The sequence below is a fragment of the Hevea brasiliensis genome, chromosome 3 (genome assembly GCF_030052815.1).
Source record: "Hevea brasiliensis isolate MT/VB/25A 57/8 chromosome 3, ASM3005281v1, whole genome shotgun sequence".
Lineage (NCBI taxonomy): Eukaryota > Viridiplantae > Streptophyta > Magnoliopsida > Malpighiales > Euphorbiaceae > Hevea > Hevea brasiliensis.
In genome coordinates, this window is record NC_079495.1 from 107,753,312 (window position 1) to 107,777,639 (window position 24,328).

Sequence of the window (24,328 nt, forward strand, 5' to 3'; positions counted from 1 at the left end):
TAATAATTTAAAATGCGGTATATAAAACTTTTATTGACAATTTACAATCCAGACAATTCACAATTTTTCAAAGCTCATATAACACAAATTTGATCAAACAATTGAATAACATAGTATTGCCAATCAATAACACAATTTGATCAAATAACTGAATAACACGGTTTTGCCAATCAATAACACAATTTGATCAAATAACTGAATAACACAGTTTTGCCAATCAATAATACAATTTGATCAAATAACTTAATAATACAGTTTTGCCAATCAATAACATAATTTGATCAAATAACTAAATAATACAGTTTTTCCAATCAATAACACAATTTAGGCCATGACACAAATTTTTCCGAACATGCCGTGTGTACATCACGACAAGGCACACTCACCCCACTAATAGAAATCAATGAGGGAGGAAGCTAGCTAGATAATGAGTACTCATCCACACTCACCTCAGACTGGCAAGTCAAAGAGGGGGGAATATAATCACACTCACCCCATAAATGGAGGAGGAATATAGTAACATTGTCATGCCAAGTGTGAATCAAAATAATTCCAAATCACAATATTTCATACAAACCACAAATCACATTTTATCTCAAAATTTTCATTTGCAAAGTAGGCAACACAATAATTTCCAAATAATATTCCCGAAGCCAAAACAATAAAAAATTATTCATTACTCATTTCTCCAAATAAATTTTCTGGTAAAAGCAGTGAATATAAAAAGTATTATGCACAGACCTTCGGTATACTATTTTGACCTAGCCGGACGACCTAGTTCCCTCGGTTTTCGGGTTTCGGTCCAAACTACAAACTTGTAAGTCTATGTCTTATTACACGTGGGGCAAAATTTCAGGTCATTCTGAGTTGTATAGACTAAGATATGGTCAATTTACCAATGCTGGACAGAATGCACTAAAATGGTAGGCTTAGGTCATTTTTAGGTCACTTTTGGTTCGGCCAGTTTTGGTACATGAACTTGTGCAAGCTATTTGGCTTGGTTCTGGCCATTTTTGGGCTTTGGTGTCTTCATAAGAATTGTAGATCTATGTCTAAAATATTCATGGTAAAAATTTCAGGTCATTGGACCTGTTTTGAGTGAGTTATAGCCAAAACACTAACTGCTATCCAAATGGTCAATTTTCAGGCTTTCAAGTCACTAATCCAGATTTGGTTATTTTTAAGGTCAGTTTCTAGGCAGAATTTTGACAACATTTCTACATGAAGGTTGGCCTATTTGGTGTCTAGTTTCACCCCCCATTGGCCTCATACCAATTGGGTTCACAGTTTTACACTTATGACCTAATTTACGCGCTGCCAACATACACAACCTGCATAAGACAATTATACTTCCAATTTGACATTCCTCCTCCTCCTCATGACTTCATTATTTATTCATAGCACTTCTACAAATACTAAACACAATTCCAGCAAGCATATTGGGCAGAACACTCAAGTGCTCAATGCACACAATTCACCATTAAAGTCCAACATTCACATCCACCCAAATTCAATGTACATCAACACTTATTTTACACATACACTTTCAAGGTAATTATACAAACTGCCCACAATTCAAAACCCTCATATTTCATTAATAAACTTCATATTCACACACACAAATTCATGATATTATAGGCTGCCAAACATGGTAGTTTGCCAAAGCATCAAGGTCCCATTTCAAACCCTTAATTCAAGCACTAACATGCACATACTTGGACATTAACCTACTACCACTTCTATTTGAGTTAATCAATCTTAATTCCCATCAAATACATATAAGAATAAGTCACTAACCATGCATTTTCATGGCTGCCAAAACTAAGGTTCATCAATACTCATCATTTCCTCAATTTTTCTTAGCAATTCAACTTACCCAAAACTCAACACAAGGATTAGTGAAGGTAAATGGAAAGATTAAGCACTAACCTCAACTTGAGCTTCACAAATCCATGGAATTTCCTGTCTTTTTTGCTGCTCACATACTGCCCATGGTGTGAAGACCACTTTTAATGAAGGAAGTTTGAAGAAATATGGCTTGAATCATGGTAGATTTGAGCTTATGCATGAATGGCCATGGAGGAAGCTTGGAAGAACATTTGGCCATGGAAGAACTTTAGAAAGCAATTCTGCAAAGTGAAAAAAATGAGGAAGAAAGTGAATTTTCATGCTGTCCACTTGGTTTTATATGTCCACTAATTCCACTTAGTGGAGCACTAACCATAAATTAATGATTTAATTAGTTAAAGTTTCATAATTTGCACATTTGCCTCATTTCTTTCATTATTTAAATAATGTACCACATTTTTATTTTTCATGACATTTTCAAAGTGTAATACCACTTATTTTTAATGGACATTGAGGTCAAAAGTCAAATCTAGGTGTCAAATGACCACAATGCCCCTATTCGAGTTGTATTCCCGATTTTTCGGTAACACCGAGTTTTGTCATTTTCTCGATTTCTCGTTTTTCTTTGTACTAATTAATTAATTTTTCTTTGATATTTCTAATGACATTTATACTTCAATAAGTCTTTAATTATGTCTCGAAACTAAATTTCGAGGGTTCCTATGATCCTAGGGTCGCTATTGCACTGCGTAGTAACTTTCCGTCATGTTCACCCATCATTTGCGGTCTTTGGTTCGTTTAACTTGGTTACATTTCATTGTTATTATTTTTCCTTTGTTTTTCTTGTATTTTCCTCTATTGTATTTCACTACCTTATATCTCTAGACTAATATTTAAATATAATTCCAAGCATTCTAGCTGTCCGGATAGACACTGTCACCGGAATAGTATAACGCACTACAGCATAGGGGTGTTACAGCATAGGGGCTTCGATAGCTACCTGCTTAAAGCTTCACACCTTTCATGGAGTTTTAACTAGTTATTCCTCTATGCAAGGTTATTAATGAGTTACAAATAACCTGTTTTGTCAGGATCGACTTGAGAAACACTTACTCCCCCAAATTTGCCTCTATTATGGATGATTGTGATGGAATGACTCAATTCCAACTCCATAGGCATATCTCAATTTTCTATCTCTACTAATGTAGCATACACTTTTCAAAAGATCAAAAGGTCTTTAAAAGGGTTGTAATGTTAAAGGATAATGACTTAGTTGCCAATGAAAGGTTTTAAGGGAATGCAAATGTAAGGATAGCATGTATGCATAAAATATCAAGTATACTAAGTTTATTCACTGATTTTGTATGGAGAGGAGGGGCTTTTGGGTTTTTATAGTGCCAAGCATGCTTCCATGATACTTATCTTAGGACTTCTTCTCTTTTTTTTTTTTTTTTTTTTTTTTCCTTTTGTCCTCTCCTCCAAACTCATTGCTTTTGCTGGGTTGGAAAGGCACTTTTTTTCTTTGATTTCAATTGCACACTTGCACTCTTTCTTGAGTTCTACATACTCTCTCCATTTTTTTTTTGGTACTTAATATACTTTTTACTTATGCATTTAGCTTCCTCAAAAGGGTAGGATAAGTGTTTAGGCTAGGGGCTAGGTAAATAATATGGGTAAGCAATAAACTCTAAGGGATAGATATAGGTTTCAAATTGGCTATAAGAGATATATATTTTAATTAAGGGTGGCTAAGGCTTAGTGAGGGTATATCAAAGAATGCCTTAATCATCTATTTATCAAGCATATGCTAGGATTTTGCCTCGATAGGTCTAAGAGACATGTTCTAGAGCTGGTGAGACATTTTTAGGTTTGTTTGTATTTCAAAAATTTTCTCCTAACTTTGCAAGTTCAATGTGACAAATTAATAACTATGAAGGGGTTTAACTAGTTTAGCTCCACTAAGTTGTTAAGTTGTTTTACAGACAACAGATTAAAGCCTTTTTGCCTATCCAGATACATTCATTCCTCATCTCGTGGAGTCTAATTATTAGCTCATTGATTTTTAAGGTTATATTTCTAACTTAAAAACCAGTTCAAAAATTCAAAATTTACAAAATTTTCTGGATTTTTGATGCACAAGTATGATATGGATATAATTAAGCAATGAGATGCAATGCATAAAATACATCCGTATCCTTAAACTCAAATCTGGCATTGTCCTCAATGTCAACACAATATGCAAAATTAAAGGATAGCACACTGAACTATCAAAAAGCATATTATGTATTAAGAAATTTAAAGTTTGGACAAAAAGCAAGCAATAGAGACCTATGAGCACTGAGTAGGATTATGGCATATAAATTTTTACATGAAAAATCTTATCCTAAAGTCCTAGCTCTAAAAAGTCTCTAATGGAGACGATGGTCCCTCTCCATCGAGTCTCTCCATGATCATGTCAAGCTTGTTGTGGGCCTCTTGGAGACTATCCTCGAGCGCTTGCATCCTGTTGTTTAAGGTGGTCTCCATTCGCTGAAGGTATGGAAGGATGGGGTCTATCGGGTGTGGAGTGTAGGGAGGCACTCGGGCTAGGTAATCATGGTGGAGTGGCTCTTGGGCTTCCTCCTGTGGCTCTGATGGTTCATTCGGCTCTAGTTGTGCTTCTTCTCTTCTGAGAATGACATTTCCTTCGGCATCGACCAGGAAGCAGGTTTTCCTAACCTTCTTGCATATCCCCATGGATATGCAGATGGTTTTATCGATTCTGGTTATACCAGTAATGGAGCGCAGCCTGTGATACCCCAGGACTAAGTCAAAGTGGAGTGTGAGGGCTGTGATGAGGCTACCAAGCACTATTTGCCCTATAGGCGGGTGACATAGGTGGTGAAGGTGGCTGCAGAAGAAGAAGCCAGTGCTGCAGCACTGCCCAGCGACCATACACCACAGGAAAAAGAGTTCATTGGCATTGACTACACCCAGGCTGTCCCCTCAGCCCATTATAGTGTGTGCGGAGAGTCGGTGCATGTATCTCAGACCGGGACTAGTGATGCCAGTGGATTTAGATTTGCTGGAGTTTGTAAACTTCGGTGTTTGGTGCAATGGAGCGCCAGAAGTCCACACTATTGTAGATCATTCGATTTTGCAAAATTTCTTGGAATTCGACGCTGTCAAAGCCAAACACCGCGTTGAACTCATCCATGTTCATAATGCGGTCAATGCCAAGAAGCCTGAATTCGATCCTTCCCCTGTCTCCCTGATCTGTGGGCCATAGGGTGGCCTTGAAACTCCCTAGAAACTCCAGGGTGGTGTCATGGTAGGCTGGGAATTGTAGTTGGGCGAATCTAGTCCGTCCAATGCTATCTAGCAGCCTGTCAATCTCCTCTCATAGGCCGATTTGCTCCAATAGCCCAAAGTCTATGTACTTAGTGGAGATAATCCTCCTGTTGTTTAGTCGGGCACACAAGTCTCGATAGGTGTTGTCTCGGAATGGCCAGGCAATGGAAAACTCGGGTTGTGGTGGTTGTGGTTCGACTTGTGGTTGGGGTTAGGGTTGTTATTATTGCGGTTGGGGTGGTTGTGGTGCGGCTTGTAGCTGGATTTGCCTGGTTCTTAGGCGCTGGGGAGGAGAGGGTGTGGAGTCACCTCCTTGCCTTGAGGAAGAGCCCATTCATTGGGCTGGTCTCTTTGCAGGTGCCATTGATGGTTTTGGAGAAGGAGAGGCTAGGGTTTGTGAGAGAAGAAGGAGATTTGAGGGGTTTTTATAGGGAAGGAGGCTTGGAGAGGAAGAGTTTTTGATTGTGAGGGAGTTTAAGGGAGTGGGGTGATTTTAAAGGGTCATTTTTCACGCATTTTAAGGAGTCTTGTCAGTGACATGATACACAGGTCGTGTATCACTACATGGGTCCCGACCTGGAGACCCGTGTAATCTTCTGTCCGAGATTTTCCTTTTTCTGTCAAGTTACACGGCCGATGTAAATTTATTCAGGAACCCATGTAACTTCCTGTCCAAGAACGGCAATGCTAGATGAATTACATGGCCCGTGTAAATTTGATTTTGGACCCGTGTAACCCTCTATCTCCTACAAATTTAAAGTTTCTCTCTCCATTATCAAAGCATGACCCGTGTAATGTTACACGAGGTCAACCCATGTAAGTTTCTGAGGCTTGTGCAGGGGAAATCCCAGAAGGTTACACTGGGCGTGTAAAACCAATACACGACCCGTGTAATTTTATGACTCTCCAATTCTCCCCGTATGAAAAATTAATGCTTACCACTATGCATAAAATGAATGAAAAAGTTAGCAACAGAGCTACTTCCCCGATTTTGTATGGTCTCCTCTTGTGTAGTTTAGACTTGACGTCTCCTCTCCTTTATTGCCCTCAATTCCTGCTTTTTGCAGAATTAAAACTTGGGGTGCCTATGAAATAAAGCATGAACAGACATAAAATAAAAATAAGAGTTAAAATAAAAGAATTTATATAAAATAAAGTAAAAATAGAAATAAAAATAGAAATTTTGGGTTGCCTCCCAAAGAGTGCTTGTTTATAGTCATTAGCTCGACTCTGCCTTCGTTCTATCACAATCTATCCGGAGGGTTACTGAAGGTACAGTTGGTTCCCTCCTCTATGAGTTCTCCTTGAAAATATGGTTTTAGCCTTGAATGCTCATGAGGTTTTACTCCAGATTTCCACAGCTCCATGCGGGAAGATTTGCATAACCTTAAATGGACCTGACCATCTTGATTTTAGCTTCCCTGGAAAAAGTTTTAGTCTGGAGTTGAAGAGTAGGATAAGGTCTTCTTCTCTTATTTCTTTTCTTGCTATGCACCTGTCATGCCATCTTTTGATCTTGCCTTTGAAGATTTTGGCATTCTCATACGCATCCTGTCGAATTTCTTCCAACTCATTGAGCTGTAGCAGTCTTTTTTCACCAGCAGCCTTGAGGTCAAAATTCAGGGTTTGAATCGTCCAGTAGGCTTTGTGTTCAAGTTCTACAGGGAGGTGGCATGATTTCCCATAAATTAGCCGAAAGGGTGTTGTTCCAATTTGAGTTTTATATGCAGTGCGCTATGCCCACAATGCATCATCTAACTTTACAGACCAATCCTTCCTTGAGCGGTTTATTGTTTTCTTAAGGATTCATTTCAGCTTCCTGTTTGAAATTTCTACTTGACCACTGGTTTGAGGATTATAAGGTGTGGCCACTTTATGAGTTACTCCATACTTTTTCAATAGTGTTTTGAATTGTTGGTTGCAGAAGTAACTTTCTCCATCACTGATTATTGCTTGTGGTGTACCAAATCTTGTGAAGATATTCTTCATAAGTAACTTTATGACCACTTTGGTATCGTTGGCTGGCGTGGCTATTACTTCTACCCATTTTGACACATAATCAACACCAATCAAAATATACTTGTTTCCAAAAGAAGAGAGAAATGGACCCATAAAGTCTATCCCTCACACATCAAATAGTTCTACCTTAAGTATACCGTGTAGTGGCATTTCATTCCTTCTGGAAATGTTATCTGTTCTTTGGCATTGATCACAAGCTAGCACGAAGGATCTCACATCCTTAAACAGGTTGGGCTAGTAAAATCCTGCTTGCAAAATTTTAGCTACTGTTTTTGTGATGCCAAAGTGTCCCCCATATGGTGATGAATGGTAGTGCTAAAGAATACTCTCTATATCCTCTTTCGGTATGAATCGTCTTATCAGCCCATCATCGCATCTCTTGTATAGTAAAGATTCCTCCCATGTATAGTATCACACATCGTGTAGAATTTTTTTCTTTGCTGGTGAGACATGTTAGGTAGTAAAACCCTGCACATAAGAAAATTCACAAAATCAGCATACCAAGAAACTAAGGATAAGGCTAATAATTGCTCATCAGGAAATGAATCATCAATTGGCAAATCCTCGATGTCCCCTGTGTATTCCATTTTCAGCCTGGAGAGATGGTCAGCCACTATATTTTTGGATCTCTTTTTGTCCTTGATTTTAAGGTCAAATTGTTGCAGGAGTAAAATCTATCGAATCAGCCTTGGTTTCACCTCCTTCTTGTTCAAAAGGTACCGAATGGCAGCATGATCTGTGAATACAATGAATTTTGACCAAATTAAGTAGGATCTAAATTTGTCAATTGCAAACACTACTACTAGGAGTTCCTTTTATGTGGTAGCATACTTGATTTGTGCGTCATTGAGTGTATTACTGGTGTAATAAATGGCATTGAGATTTTTATCTTTCCTTTGTCCAAGTACTGCTCCCATAGCATAATCACTTGCATCGCACATGATTTCAAATGGTAGCTCCCAATCAAGTGGTTGCATAATGGGTGCTGAGATCAAGGCTTCTTTTATCCTGTTGACAGAAATAAGGCAATTTTCATCAAAATCAAAGGGAATATTTTGACTTAATAAAATTGTCAATAGTTTAGCTATTTTGTAAAAATCTTTGATGAATCTTCTGTAGAAGCCTCCATGTCTCAAAAAGCTTTGTACTCCTTTGATTGATGTTAGTGGTGGCATCTTTTCAATGATTTCAATTTTTTCCTTGTCAACTTCAATCCCTCTTTTCTGATATCAAATGACCAAGAACTATGCCTTCTCTTATCATGAAGTGGCATTTTTCTCAATTCAGGACTAGGTTTGATTCTTCACATCTTTGCAACACTTTGGATAAGTTAGCTAAGCAATCATCAAATGTGATGCCATAAACAGAAAAATCATCCATAAATACTTCCATGATATTTTCAATATAATAAAAAAAAAATAGCCATCATACATCTTTGAAAGGTAGCAGGGGCATTACAAAGACCAAAGGGCATTCTTCTATATGCAAAGGTTCCATAAGAGCATGTGAATGTGGTCTTTTCTTGGTCTTCTGGATGAATAGGAATTTGAAAAAATCCCGAATACCCATCTAGATAGCAGAAGTAGGAATGTTTTACTAATCTTTCCAACATTTGGTCTATGAAAGGAAGAGAAAAATTGTCCTTTCTGGTGGCACTATTCAATTTCCTATAATCTATGCACATGCGCCAACCAGTAACTACCCTAGTAGGGATTAGTTCATCATTTGCATTTTGAATGACAGTTGTCCCACCTTTCTTAGGCACTACATGTACTGGACTAACACATTTGCTATCAGAGATAAGGTATATAATACCTGCATCTAATAGTTTCAAAATTTCCTTTTTCACTACTTCTTTCATGTTTGGGTTAAGTCTTCTTTGATGTTCAATAGTGGGATTACTGTTTTCTTCCATAGGTATCATATGCATGCAAATGGAAGGATGAATCTCTTTCAGGTCTTCTATTTTATATCCTATGCTCTTGCTATGGGTCCTAAGCACCCTTAGCAATTTTTCCTCTTCTATTTCAGATAGACTGGCATTAATAATAACAGGATATTCAGAATTTGAGTCTAGGAATGCATACCTTAGCGTAGAGGAAAGAGGTTTGAGTTTTACCTGTTCAACTTTTTTCTCTGGCTTGCTTTTGGTTTGTTCCTCCTTTAGCTCCTCTACCTTAAAAGCTTGAGCCAAGGGTAGGAGTGGATGAGCTGCTAAATGTTGTGCATAGGCTGCTATTTCTGTGTTCTCATTATTCGCTGTGTGACTATGCACAATGCATGATTCAAGAGGATCTTCAAGATGGGCCTTATAAAATTCCTCCCCAACTTGCTTGTCAACTGTGTCAACCTTAAGGCATTCATCAGGTTTGAATTTGTGCTTCATTATGTTGAACAAGTTGAATTCCACTTCTTTATCTCCTACTTTGAGAGTCAGCCGCCCATTTTTGACGTCTATGATTGCTTCGGCGGTTGCCAAGAAAGGTCTTCCCAAGATGATAGGGATTTGAACATCCTCTTCGATCTTAAGGACAACAAAATCAACTAGAATGAAGAATTTACCCACTTTAATAGGAATGTTCTCAAGTATTCCCACAGGATATTTAACAGACCGGTTAGCCAATTACAATGAAATTGTTGTGGGTTTCAGTTCTCCGACTTTCAGCTTTTGGCATATTGATAAAGGCATTAAACTCACACTTGCCTCAAGATCGCAGAGGACCTTGTCTATTTTCTTATCGCCAATGAGACAAGGTATGGAGAAGCTTCCTGGATCTTTTAGCTTTGGAGGCAGTTTCCTCTGTTAGAGCAATAGTCTCATAGTCTTCCAGCTTTCTTTTTTGTGACAGAATTTCCTTAAGGAATTTGGTGTAGGATGGCATCTGAGAGAGTGCTTCAGTGAAGGGAATGTTAATATAGAGTTTCTGTAAAACTTCTAAGAACTTCCCAAACTGCTTGTCCAATTTGGCTTTCTGGAATCTCTGAGAAAAAGGTAGGGGAGGCTGATATGGCTCTGGTAGCTTTTTTTTCTTCCTTGTTTCCTCCTCCTGATCCTTCTTGGCTTCTTCCTCTTTTTTCTCTGCTTGGATTTTAGATTTTTCAAGGGTTTCCTCTGTTGGCTCTTCCTCTGACTGTTTTAAAATTCTTCCACTTCTCAATGTAACTGCTTTACAATATTTCTTTGGGTTCATCTCTGGTTGACTAGGCAGTTTACCAGCAGCTTTGCTTAAAGAGATTGCTCACTAAGCAATTTGATTTTCAAGCATCTTGTTATGGATGGCAAGTTGGTCCATTTAAAAGCTAGTTGTTTGATCATTTCATTTTGTTGTTGCTGGGCTGCTAGAAAGCTTTCTATCATGGATTCCATAGTTGGCCTTGATTCAGACTGTTGGCTCTGAGGGAGTAGCGGTGGCTGTGTGGGGTTTTGTCCCTTATTTTGAAATCCCGGGGGTGCTGGTGGTCTGTACCCTTACTATTAATTTGACCATGAAAAATTTGGGTGGTTCCTCCATCCAGGGTTGTATGTATTTGAATATGGATTATGGGGCTGTCTCTAGTTGAAGTTCCCTGTCACACCTTACCCCTCTGTAAGGCATAACATGATCCCGTAGAATACCTAATGAACTACCGAACTTCACCTACCGATAACTCATTAAGTACCCTACAAGGGATTTTAAAACAATTTTCTTATCTTTGACAAGTGGTGAGCATTTCTAATAAGTATTTAAAACATTTAGTTGAAATTAAAACTAATTAATATTTTTGGCCATTTTAATTTTCCGCAAATCTTATAAAAATTTTGACAGAGTTTCCTTTGTATTTTGAGAAAACCGTTCTTCAAATACCTGAAATAAAAGCACTTCCAATAATTATCTAACCACTGCTTCAAATTCATACTCAATCTCAACCAATTTCTCAAAATTCACAAGTTCAAAAATTCTCAAAATACTGTCCATCAATATCATTTATTCATATTCCATTCAAGATAAACAATTTATATATTCATCATACTAAAATTTACATTCAAAAAGTCCAAATTAAAATTTATTACAACTTTTATACAAACTTTGTACAAGCTGCTCAAGACCCATGTACATGTCCATACATTTATATGCAATATATACATCAAAAGAAATATTTACAGTTAGGGTATAAATTATACCCGAAAACTTTAGGCTGGTAGCTTCTCACACCTCAGAAGCTCAGTCTGCTGCTCCTCTAGTCTCTGTATCTGCGACAGCAATAAAAGCTATCGCTGAGTACTAGGACTCAGTGGTGCACAATATACTAAAATAATCTTTATGCAAAACTTAAAGCACATTCATTAAAAAATTTGGCTAAACATGAAAATTAAATACAATCATGCATTGTGAGATTTTACATGTAAACCAAGTTCATTTCAAAGTATCAAAACACATTTCATAAAACCCACAGTTAGATCATGCCATTCGAAACAAATAGAATCTCAATAGCCAGGGGCTAAGAGAAATCACATGAATCTCAATAGCCAGAGGCTAAAGAGAAATCATATCACAAGGCTAGCTAGCTCAAATATATGGATATCCATTCACATCCTCTTCTACTGGCACACCTCAACACTTCTCGGAGAAGGAATCAAAATTGAAACTAATTACCCCCACTAGTCGTGCTAGTGAGGTGTTCAAATATGTGGTCATGACACTGTGGTTTCAAAACTTATCTTAACAATTTGCTAAACATTTTCTTTTCAAATATACATAATAACTTTTAACAATTTAGATCAAACATCATAAGAATGCCATAATCCAATATTTCACATTATTCAAAACGATATGCAAAAGATGATTATAAAAGTATATGTTGTGCACAAACCTCAAACGAGTCGTCCTTTAGCCTCAACTCGGTTCCTCGGGTTCGGTCCCGGTATTCTTTTCCACTGAAACACGAAATTTTCCAATGTTTCAGTACTAAAACTTAAAATAAATCCAAAATAAACTTAACTTCACATTTACCTAGCTCTAACGTGTTAAATTCGACGTTCTCGAAATTTTGTGTTTCGGGTTACTATTCACTGCACTATTCAAGTCAAATTATTGACTTTCTAAGGCTTAATAGGTATGGGAACTCCAACTTCACCCACATACCACATTTTGGTCATCAAACTTGTTGGTTTTGGTCATTTGTTTAAAGCTTAGGTCATTTTGGCAAAATTGCCAATTTTCGGTTTTGGTTCTCCGAAGTTGCACTATTCCATTGGTCGATCTACTGTTGGAATTTAACAAAACTTCCTTCATAGAAAATGTTCCTTATTGTCTTAAGTGTATTCTCATTTTTGGATCACCTCAATCGGAGTTTTGTAGCTCAAGTTATGGCCAAAATAAGTTTCTTTATTCACGCAATTATTCATCTTGCAATTTAGGTGCTGGCAGATTTTTGATCCAACTTTGGTCAATAATTTGATCAAGTTAAGTTCATAATTTGGTCTCACTTTCTTCATATGAAATGTTGTACTATGTCTTAGGTTTCCATCGGTTCAAGAATCGCCTAAATCCGAGTTTTCTAGAGAGAGTTATTGTCATCCAAACATTGCTGCCCAACTGAAAATCTGCAGAGTTGCAGGTACAGTAATTTAATTTTGCTCAATGATTTTGAAAGGGTTAATGGCATAATCTGGGGTGATGTTCTTCATGAAAGTTTTAGATCTATATGCCCTCTAACCCCTGGCCAAATTTCAGGTCAATTTGACCTGTCTAACTCGAGTTATGACCAAATGAACAGTTACTATTCATTTGGTCAGTTTAGTGCAGTGGCAGCCTGCTATCAACTCACTTTGGTCAATTGTTTCACCAAGTTTTGGTCAGTTTTTGGCCATGGTTCCTTAATGAAAATTGTGCTCTTTTATGTCTATTTTCATCTCCAATTGGTGGCATATCAATTAGGCTTGTAAAATTTGAGTTTTGGTCCTTCAAAGTGGGTTTGGTCATGCTGCCAGCAGCATGACCATTTACCTCCGAATTTAGTTTTCATTCCTATCATTCCCACACAAGTTATTTGGTCATAATTGACCATTATTTCACTTCACAATAGGTCCAACATGTCATTTATGCATTTCTCCAATTTTGGTTCATAAACCCTAGCATTGAAACCCTAATTCATCAATTTCATGCATTTAACTACATTTAATAGTTTTAATGTTAATCATTCAACTAAGTAAGGTTTCCTAACTCATTTAAACTCATTTAATTCATGCAATTCATACTCCCTTCAACCAGGCCAAAATTTCAGCAATGGTTCTTCCCCATATTTTTATTTCATTTCAAGTTTATTTACAAGCTCTTGATGCCACACTAACACTAATTAAACAAAAAAAAATTGAAGTTTGTAGTACTAACCTTGAGCAGAATTTTCTTCCTCCTTTTCTTCAAATTTTTCTTCTTTCTTAGTTGCCCAAACAAGGTCTAGTTATGGTAGGACAATTTTGTATGGTTGGATTTTAGTTTTTCAAGCTCAAAAATAAGCTTTCATGGTGGTTTTGTGAGGGAGAGAAGAGAGTGACGTTTTTGAGAAGATGAAGATGACTTTTTGTTGTTAATTTTTTTCTTTTCTTAATTTATTTTAGTTGATGGAAGACCACAAAATCCCATTTAAAAATATTCAATTTATTAATTTAGTTATGACATCATCCATGATGTCATAACTTTTGACTTTTTCATTTTCATCTCTTTTTCTTTTTTTTTTTTTCTATTTATTTTTTTCTATTAGTTCTTTAATTTAATTCTCGATTCCGAAATTTTCTTTTCTCCGATTTTATTTGACAGTTAGGTCAGGAGTCAGCTCTCGGGGTCAATTGACCAAATTGCCCCTCAGGTTCATCTGGTTTGTAAATAATCCAATATTTCTTAGGCTCACGACCTAATTATTTGGTGACTTAACACTCTTTTTCGTGATTTTCTCTTTTCCACTTTGTGTTCATAAGGGTCCTAAGGACCATGGCGTCACTTTTACGGTTGAAATTTGAGTTTAAAATGACTTGTGATCGTTCTGAGGAGGTCACTCATCGCTGTGACTCTCGGCTCGTTTAACCTCTTATATTCTGTTTTTCTTATTTATAGTTAACTAATTAAACATTACTAATTATTTATGTTTATGACTTCTCAAGTTGTCTTAGGTGTGGCCCTAATCCCATTAATTGTCCGGACCGACACCTGTCACCGAAACAGTGAAATATACCAGGCTATACAACGGGGGTGTTATATTCCCTCCATTATTCACATAGTTCATCTGTTCCATGGGTAATTCATTGAAGCTGTTATACTCTGAACCCATGTATCCTCCTCCATAGCTGTCATCATGTTGACTATTTGTCCCTATAGCATTGGCCTGCATTTTATCAAGCCTCTTTGTGAGCTGGTCAAATTGAGCATTTATCATGCTTAGGGCATCCACTTCTAGGATTCCTGCTGTTCTCCTTGTATTTTCTCTTTCATTTGATCACTCGTAGTTGTGATATGCGACCCTCTCTAGAAGTTTAAGTGCTTGATCCACTGTTTTCTCCATTAGGTCACCTTCTGCTGCTGAATTTACAATGCTTCTTGTAGAGGATAGTAATCCATTATAGAAGTTTTGAACTAGGAGCCAATCTTCTATGCCATGGTGCGGGCATTCTCTTTGTAGGTCCTTATATCTCTCCCACGCATCATAGAGTCATTCATCTTCCCTTTGCCTAAAGGTGTTGAGTTGAACTCTCAACTTTGTAGTCTTTGTAGGTGGGAAGTATCTTGCTAGAAAGGCTTGTGAGAGGTCCTCTCAAGTGGTGAATGTTCCAGCTGGTTGAGAAAGTAACCACTTCCTTACTCTATCTCGAAGGGAAAATGGAAATGCTATGAGTCTTATGGCTTGATCAGAGACCCCATTCATCTTGAATGTGTCACAAAGGGTAAGAAAGCACTGGAGGTGGTAGTGCGGATCTTCTATTGGTGAACCCCCAAACTGGGTCTGTTGGATCATTTGGAGCCATGCCGGTTTTAGTTCAAAATTGTTGGCATCCACTGTGGGTCTTGTAACACTAGGTTGGAATCCTTGTATGGAGGGAGCTCCGTAGTCCTTCAAGAGTCTCGGCCTGTTATTGTTATTATTGGCCTTATTTGGAATTTCTGGATTTCTTTGATTTTGTCCTTTACGTTTCCTCTCCCTCCTGATAGTTCTTAGAGTTCTGTCTATCTCTGGATCCAAATCAAAGACTTCTTCCTCTGGTTTTGTTCTGGTCATGTAGAGAAAGAATAAGAGAATAAAACAATTTAAACAAAATTAAACAATAAATAAAAATGCCTAAACCAGCTAAATTACTTATCACCTAATATTACTAAAATTAAAATTCCCCAGCAATGGCGCCAAAAACTTGTTTGCTAGTTTTACAATCCCGCAAGTGCACAGATCGTGAACAAGTAATAAAGTAGTGAGTAGAGTATCGTTCCCACGAGAAATTTAATTAGCAAGTATCAAGCTACACAGCAATTTTGACTGTTTAGGCTACCAAATATAGATGGAGAATTAGTTAAACCTATTTTGGATGCTGAAAGTAAATTTTGAATTAAACTATTTATAAAAGCAATTTTAGAATTAAGATTTCACACTACAATCTTACTATGAATTTTAATCTTGTCTATTCATCGGATTGAGGATAGTTGCCTTGATGGAAATTAATCATCAGATATCTTGAGTCCTCTCTCAAGGCACTCAAAGTATATTTTAATTAACTTAAACCCTACTTTCGTGGTGATGAAATTAATTAAAATCCTTTAAGATCTATGATTAATTTTGAGACTCCACAAAGGTCATCAGCCTATCTCTAAGTCAGATTTCCTAGGTTCAAGATCTCGATTTTCTAATATTAATCTTCACCTTTCAGTCCTTCAATTAATATCTACAATCAATACTAAATGGGTACCAACACATAGCATGCATTAAGATCACAAGAAATTGAATCAAAGAACTAAGTTCAAATCCAATAAATAAAACTCAATATTAATTCATAATAACAATTACAAGTGCTACTCTCCTAACTCCAGAATAAAGGAATTACACACTCATGGTGAGTTTAACAAACATAGAGAAAATAAAATAAAAGAACATAAAGAGTCCGCTTAGAAAAATAGAACAAAAGAACCGAAGAGGAATTACTGCAATCTTGATCTTTATGGAACTTCGGCTGAGCACTTCCCTTCTGCGCTGATGTTCTACTTTTCAAGACGGCTGCGGAGAATGCAAGTATGAAAAAGTAAAAACCTTTCTGAAACTCTCCAAAAAGCTCTGCAAAAGGGTTGAACTAAAAAGAGCCCCCTCTGATGTCATTTTCTACTTCTATTTATAATAGCTGGTCTAGGGTTAGGTCTTTAGAATTCCAAAAGCATTAGGAGTCTATTTGGAGTGTGTAAACAAGAGCTAGAATTCGGATTAGGAAACTAGCTGCCGCATGGCACACAGTCAGTGTCACTAGGCCTTGTAACTTACTGGAGCTGAATGGTTGCGTCTTGCATTGGCACAAGAGTTTACACAGGTCTGCGCTAGTTACACGGGTCTGGTTACATGACCCGTGTTCTTCTGTTCTTAGAAAATTCTTCAAGCCTGTGCCCAACAGAGATTTACACGGGTCTCCATAGCTTACACGGGTCTGATTACACAACCTGTGTACTTTCGTTTCTTCTTTGGTTCTCTGGCTTTCTTCTGGCAGTAGGTTACACGAGTCTGTGGCTTTGCTTACACGACCCGTGTAATGTGTATCAACAGCTTTTCTCAATCCTTTGGCCTTTCCAAGTTTCCTTCCGCACTCCTATGCTCTGGGACTTCACCCAAACACCTGAAATGATGCAGAAAATATGAAATTTAGAGTTTGGCAATGGAATTTATAGAAGTTAAAGAGATTAATGGTTATGCAAGAGATTACTATTCTAAATGCTATGAAATATTATAAAAATGTACTTAAAAACATCTATATAATACAAGTGTATTAAATACCCCCAAACTCAAACTTTTGCTTATTCTCAAGCAAATCAAAACTCTTTTTAGAATACTTTTTAGGGAAAAACTTAGAAACATTGATTAACAAACTTAGAAACATTGATATGTGGCAATACCCTTAATAAGAAATAACCATTGATTAACAAGTTCATTTTCTTTATAAGAAGTGTTACTTGGGTACACTAAAGAAAAACATGTTTCCTTTGTACAGATTTATTTACCTATTATTGATAGATTTTATGAGGAATTATTGTGTGGCATATAAAAATCAGCCTTTGACGTCTTTATATGCATAGGCTATTATTATTTTATTGATGACAACATTAACAATTGTACATGAAATGAAGGAATTAAATTCTAAAATTTATAAATATTCAACAAACAATATTATTATTATTATTATTATTATTATTAAAAAGTTAAAAGTTAAATAATCAAAATAAATTTAATTCTTAATTTAAACAAGAAGATTATTTTGTTATCATAATAAAACTAGAGATATATAACTGTTGTAAATAAAAATAAATAAATAAATTAACTAATAAAAATAAATAAATAAATTAACTTATAATTTTTGACAAATTTTTAAAGAGAGTTGCAATTTATTCTATATTTTTATTATTTTTTATTTTGACTATCTAATGGGATTAGTAACATTATTAATAAAATCAAAACTAAAAGATCAATTTATTTAAAATTAAAAATAAAAAAACTAATCATTATTTTTTTTATCAAAAGTCAAATTATAATTTACTCTAAAAAAGACCACAAGTCTGAGCAAGAAGCTTCGGATAATTTCAAAATATATCAAGTATTAAAAAATATTTTTTTTAATTAAAAAAAATATTTATTTTAAATTTAAAAAAGTGAGTTCTATATATTTTATCAAAGAAGAAGTATAAACTCTTACCGTTTATTTATTGAAAAATAATTTTGTGAAAATATTTTTTATATTTTTTTAATATTTTTTTAATATTTAAAATATTTAAAAAAATAAATCAATGAAAAATATTTTTCTGACGAAAAGATAAAACTTTCATTTTTTATTTTTATTTTTTAAATTTTAATAATTTTATTAAAATATAAAAAATATTTATATTATATAATATAAATATATATTATTAATTTAATATTATAATTAATATTATAATTAAATAATAAAAATATTTTCACATAAAATATTTATTTAGAAAACATATGAAAAAATAACTTATGATACTATTTGATAAAGAAAAACTTAATTACTGAAATAGCTCCGGTTTGCTGATAATTTTTTTAGCATTTTATTAAAAAAATAAAAATATTATTTATTTACTTATTCAAATTGATTTTAGAAAAAGAATTTTTTTTTAATAAAAAGCATAAGAAAAGAATAAACAATTCAGAGAGATTCCATCAGGATCATCACCATCTAATTTAAAAAAAAAATATTATTTAAAATTTTTATAATTAAAAATATTAAATTTAATTATACATTAATTTTAATATTATTGAAATAATATATTTAATAATTTTTTTTCCCTTAATGGCTCAACACAACAGTATTATCAAGAAACAGAAGAAAGAGAAACAGAAATCCTAAAACTCATATAAAGTCGGAAATAAAAACAGTAATTCCAAAAAAACCCAAAGAAAAAAAACACCCTTGAAATTTTTGATTGACCTAAATACCCCGTTGTCTCTCCAATCCTCAAGCTCTGTATTTCCCTTCTCAACCCTCGCCACCCCACTCTCCCTCTTCTGCCCTTCTCTCTAATTTCCCAATCCCACCCTTCGCTTCTTCTTGCCCTTCTTCCCTTTTCTGTTTTTCCGATCTTCTCCCTGATTTACCCGCCAGTTTTCAAAATGATAATTCAAGACGGTTTGGCTTCTTAGGGGCGGTTTAAGAACAACTTAAAGGAAAAAATTATAGAAAAATTTTATTAATTTAGAATTTAAGTTATATTTGTAAAAATATTTTAATTTTTCTTAGAAATCTTTCAATCAAAATAAAATAAGAAAAATAAGAATAAAAATAACTTATTTTTAAGAAAAATTTAATAAGCAAAGACTTGAACTTATTAAAAAACTAGAGATAAAACTAATTTAAAAAAAAATAGAAAAAGGTGCATAAACTTAATTTTACCTATGTATCCCTTTAGGATTTAGAGGAATCAAAATTTTCAGTTATAAGTTGAGAGAAGGGAAATTGAAGTGATTTGGTCATATGAAGCATAGACATAGGAAAGCTCCAATTAGACAAGTAGAGCATATTGGGTTGAGGATAGAATGAAAATAATAGGTAGACCTAAATCGACTTAGAGGAGAATAGTACAACATGACCTAGAAGCATTATACATTTCCGAGGATTTAACCCAAAATCGTTTAGAGTGGAGAAAGAATCCATATAGCCGACCCCAATAAATTTTTGGGATAAAAGCTTAGTTGAATTGAATATTATTTGCCATTTTTAAAAAAATTATATGATAATTAATAATTAAAAAAATATAAAAAATAAAAATAAAAATAGAGGGTATTGAAAATTTTATTGAAGATATAAAATAATAACAGAGTAATTGAGATTGTATTAAAAATTTCAGTGAGTATAAAAATAATAAAGTAGGGGAATTGTGAAAGTACTGAGAATTAAAAGGAGTGTAGAAAATAATTATTTAGAAAATTTGAGAGAAATTGAAAGAGTATTAAGAATTAAAGAGAGTGTAGAGAATTAATGAATTAATGATACATATATATATATATATATATATATATATATATATATATATATATATATAAATGAATTAGGAGTAGAATGAATTATTTATTGAATTTTTTGTATTTAAATCGTCGGTTTGGTCCGGTTCGAAATCGTCGGTTCAATCCGGTTCGGAACCGCCGGTTCACGGTTTCTAAAAATTATGAACCTGAACCAAACCGTAGAAGGACGGTTTCGGTCCGGTTTGAAGCCGGTTCCGGTTTTGACCGGTTTCGGTCCGGTTTTGACCGAACCGGTTCCGGTTCGGTTCCGGTTCGAAACCGAACCGTGGCCACCCCTAATCCTCAAGCTCTGTATTTCCCTTCTCAACCCTCGCCACCCCACTCTGCCTCTTCTGCCCTTCTCTCTAATTTCCCAATCCCACCCTTCGCTTCTTCTTGCCCTTCTTCCCTTTTCTGTTTTTCCGATCTTCTCCCTGATTTACCCGCCAGTTTTCAAATTCTCGTTTTCAATTTCTGGCTTCTTCTTTGCCAATCTACTTCAATAATCCCTAATTCTTTGCTTCGATCCGTACTATGTCCTCTTATTCCCGTCTCTGCACTTCTCTTGTCTGAGTTTTCTTCAACACTCAGTTCTTGTTTTCTGCTTTTACTTTGTATAAGGCCGCTTTCTGGGTTTATGCCTAGAGTTTTTATTTGCTGTTTTGGGCATTTTAATGTCAGGTACTTTTCTTTTTTGCATTGACTCTTTTCAATTATGTTTCTTGTTGGTTCGATTAATTCCTTTTCTTCTTGTCGTTTGTTTATCTATTTCAATGTGGGTTTTTGGGCTGTGATATTTTGAGTTAGGGTTATGATTTTTGTTTTCCCTATCACTGTGCTGTAATTTTAGGCATTTTTCTTTAGAACGCGATTTTTAGATCTTTTCTTTTTGTTTCTCAATTTTGTTGTTATTGGTTGACTGTTGGTATGTTTTGGTTACTGCATGAATTCATTATCGTGGTTGGTTGTGCCCAATAGTTGCTGCGGAAGTGAATGCTTCGGTGGAAGAACTTGTTGCCATTTGTACATAATTTGCACCTAAACTTAGGGTTTTGAATTTTATTTTGGCTATTCATTGTTTTTGTGCGCCCTCTACTTCAATTTCATTTCTTTGTTTTGTTGTTTAGATGGTGTGAAGCAAACTCAAACTAAGTTGAGTTTGGTTTAAGCTCCTTTGGTTTGTGGTATTTTAGGTATCAAAAAGTGATGCTGTGATAATTTGTTGATTAGGGACTTTGCTTTGTTGTTTCTTACCCGTGTTGGTTTTAGTTAGATTGTGGACATTAATGTTTCTGTTTCCATTTTGGATGAGTCCAGGTCTTGTCGTTCTGATGACGGTGCTGGTTTAAGAATTGAAAGTGTGATTTGCGTTGTTCATTTTGGTGCAAATGTGCATGCTACTAAACTTTTTGTTCTCTGGTCATTATAGAGGAGAATAGTAATGAAAGAATATATTTTTAACTCGCAACTTTGCTAGATGGAACAAATTCGAAAAGTAAAGTGATCAAGAACTGCTAAGTCTGGATTTTCCATCGTGCTTGTTCTTCCTCTTTTCCATTATTTTCTCTGTGCATTTACAAGTGTATTTTTCTTGGCAGGCATATGTTGATACTGTAAACAGATAGGTTTTGTGGGTATCATTTTGCAAATTGGTGGTTTCATCTGGGGGCTGAGTTATCACAATTATTTTTGACATATTGGGATTGATTTTATTCGATGGCAAACCATGACTTGATACTGGGGCAAAGTCACAATTTAGGGCTTAGGCAGAATCAACAATTGGTCTTAGGGCATAATCACAATTTGGGTCTAGGCCAGAATCATGATTTGGAATTGGGACAAGCACATGAGCATCATTTGGGTTTAGGACAGACACATGATCATGAACTGGGTTTAGGACATCCTCATGACCATGAATTGGGTTTGGGACAGAGTGATGACCACGATGGAGATGCTGGTCATAGTTATGGCCATGAGAATGAGTTAGGTATGGATCGCAAACCTGAAGAGGGAGATCATGAGTTGGCTCTTCCTCCACATAACCATGAGTTAGCCTTATCGGAGAACAATGAATTGGTTGTTTCGGAAAACCAAGAACTTGATCAGAACCTGGAACTAGCTGTGGACCAGAACCAGGAAATGGGCATGGAGCCTATTCAGGATTTGTCCATTGAGGACTCCCAGCTTGTTGTCCACACTCCTGTCATTCAGGCTCGTACACTTGCTATAGCTCCTAATTATGAGCTGTCAGTAGGGCAGGAATTCCCAGATGTCATCAGCTGTCGTAGGGCATTGAGGGATACAGCCATTGGTCTTCACTTTGAAATGCAGACGATAAAATCTGACAAGACTCGATTCACAGCTAAATGTGCCAGTGAGGGGTGCCCCTGGCGAATACATGCAGCGAAGCTGCCAGGAGTTCCAACTTTCACCATCAGGACCATCCATGAGACCCATACATGTGGTGGAATTGCTCATCTTGGCCATCAGCAAGCCTCAGTTCAGTGGGTTGCAAACTCAGTAGAGCAAAGACTTAAGGAAAACCCTAATTACAAGCCAAAGGAAATATTGGAAGAGATTCATCGAGTACATGGTATAACTTTGTCATACAAGCAAGCTTGGAGAGGCAAGGAGCGAATCATGGCTGCCATGCGTGGATCCTTTGAAGAAGGCTATCGATTGCTTCCACAGTATTGTGAACAGGTTAAACGGACAAATCCTGGGAGTATTGCATCTGTGTATGGCAACCCAACAGATAACTGCTTCCAGCGCCTCTTCATCTCATTTCAGGCATCAATTTATGGTTTTCTGAATGCTTGTCGGCCTCTCCTTGGGTTAGATAGGACATTTTTGAAAAGCAAGTACCTTGGTACTTTGCTTCTTGCTACTGGCTTTGATGGGGATGGTGCTCTGTTTCCTTTGGCATTTGGTGTTGTTGATGAGGAGAATGATGAAAATTGGATGTGGTTTCTGTCTGAACTTCATAACCTCCTGGAGATCAATACAGAAAACATGCCAAGGCTTACAATATTGTCTGACCGGCAGAAGGGCATTGTTGATGGAGTGGAAGCAAATTTTCCAACTGCTTTTCATGGATTTTGCATGCGTCACTTGAGTGAAAGCTTCCGAAAAGAGTTTAACAACACCATGCTTGTCAACCTTCTATGGGAAGCTGCTCATGCTCTGACCGTCATTGAATTTGAGGCAAAAATTCTAGAGATTGAGGAGATATCACAAGATGCTGCATATTGGATACGAAGAATCCCCCCTCGGTTGTGGGCTACAGCTTATTTTGAAGGGACTCGGTTTGGGCATTTGACAGCTAATATAATTGAATCATTGAACTGTTGGATTTTGGAAGCCTCTGGGCTTCCAATAATTCAGATGATGGAATGCATTAGGAGGCAGCTAATGACTTGGTTCAACGAACGCAGAGAGACCAGTATGCAGTGGACATCAATACTTGTGCCTTCTGCTGAGAGGCGCGTTGCGGAGGCTCTTGAGCGAGCACGCACTTATCAGGTGCTTCGAGCTAATGAAGCTGAGTTTGAAGTTATATCCCATGAAGGAACTAATATTGTGGACATTAGGAACCGCTGTTGCCTTTGCCGCGGCTGGCAGCTATATGGTTTGCCCTGTGCACACGCTGTGGCAGCACTTCTATCTTGCAGGCAGAATGTGCATCGGTTTACTGAGAGTTGTTTCACTGTAGCAACCTATCGAAAAACATATTCACAAACTATTCATCCAATTCCAGATAAAAGTCTCTGGAAGGAGTTGTCTGAGGGAGATCCAAATGCTAACAAGGCTGTTGAGGTTGTTATTAATCCACCCAAATCACTTCGTCCACCTGGTCGGCCAAGAAAAAAGCGAGTCCGAGCAGAAGACCGTGGCCGTGTGAAGCGTGTTGTGCATTGTAGCCGTTGCAATCAGACAGGTCACTTTAGAACAACATGTGCAGCACCCATCTAATTTGTGACTTCTGAAATTTGATCTGTTATTATATTTGGGTATGTCCTCTCTGTGCAAAAGTATTTTAGCTTTTTAGTATTCTTGTAGTCTCTAGTAGTTGTTAGGTTTGCAAGTAGAAGTTATTTATTATGTGAAAGTCAAAGTCACGCAAACTAAGGTTGTTGTCTATTATCCTGTATGACTGATGGCATCAATAATACAATGTTATGGAAGGATTGCATTCATAATTGTAGTTGCATTATCAAGATGGTGATTCTCAAGTGTTTGGGAATTTTGATTGGCACTCGTAATCCCCTTCCCCTCCCTTTCTTTTTAGTTCACTCATCGGAAGTTACCGCTGCTCTGTTCTCCGGCTCTACTAAATACTGTATTGGGATTTGCTTTCCTTAAAACAAAGTGCATGGAGAGTTTTTTTTTCCCCCTTATG

The 24,328-nt window shown here is 36.2% G+C and overlaps 1 protein-coding gene and 1 non-coding gene across 2 annotated transcripts; both read left to right on the plus strand.

Annotated features, from left to right (window-relative positions):
* The first annotated feature begins 14,821 nt into the window (after positions 1-14,821).
* On the plus strand, positions 14,822-14,928 carry LOC131178994 (small nucleolar RNA R71). The gene has a single exon (XR_009148001.1). It is a non-coding gene; the product is annotated as a small nucleolar RNA R71 (small nucleolar RNA).
* A 5,305-nt stretch (positions 14,929-20,233) lies between these two features.
* LOC110662546 (uncharacterized) lies at positions 20,234-24,128 on the plus strand. The gene is made up of 2 exons (XM_021821544.2): positions 20,234-20,610; positions 21,528-24,128. Exon 2 carries the CDS (start codon positions 21,646-21,648, stop codon positions 23,899-23,901), a length of 2,256 nt encoding a protein of 751 aa, XP_021677236.2. The 5' UTR covers positions 20,234-20,610; positions 21,528-21,645; the 3' UTR covers positions 23,902-24,128.
* The last annotated feature ends 200 nt before the right edge of the window (positions 24,129-24,328 follow it).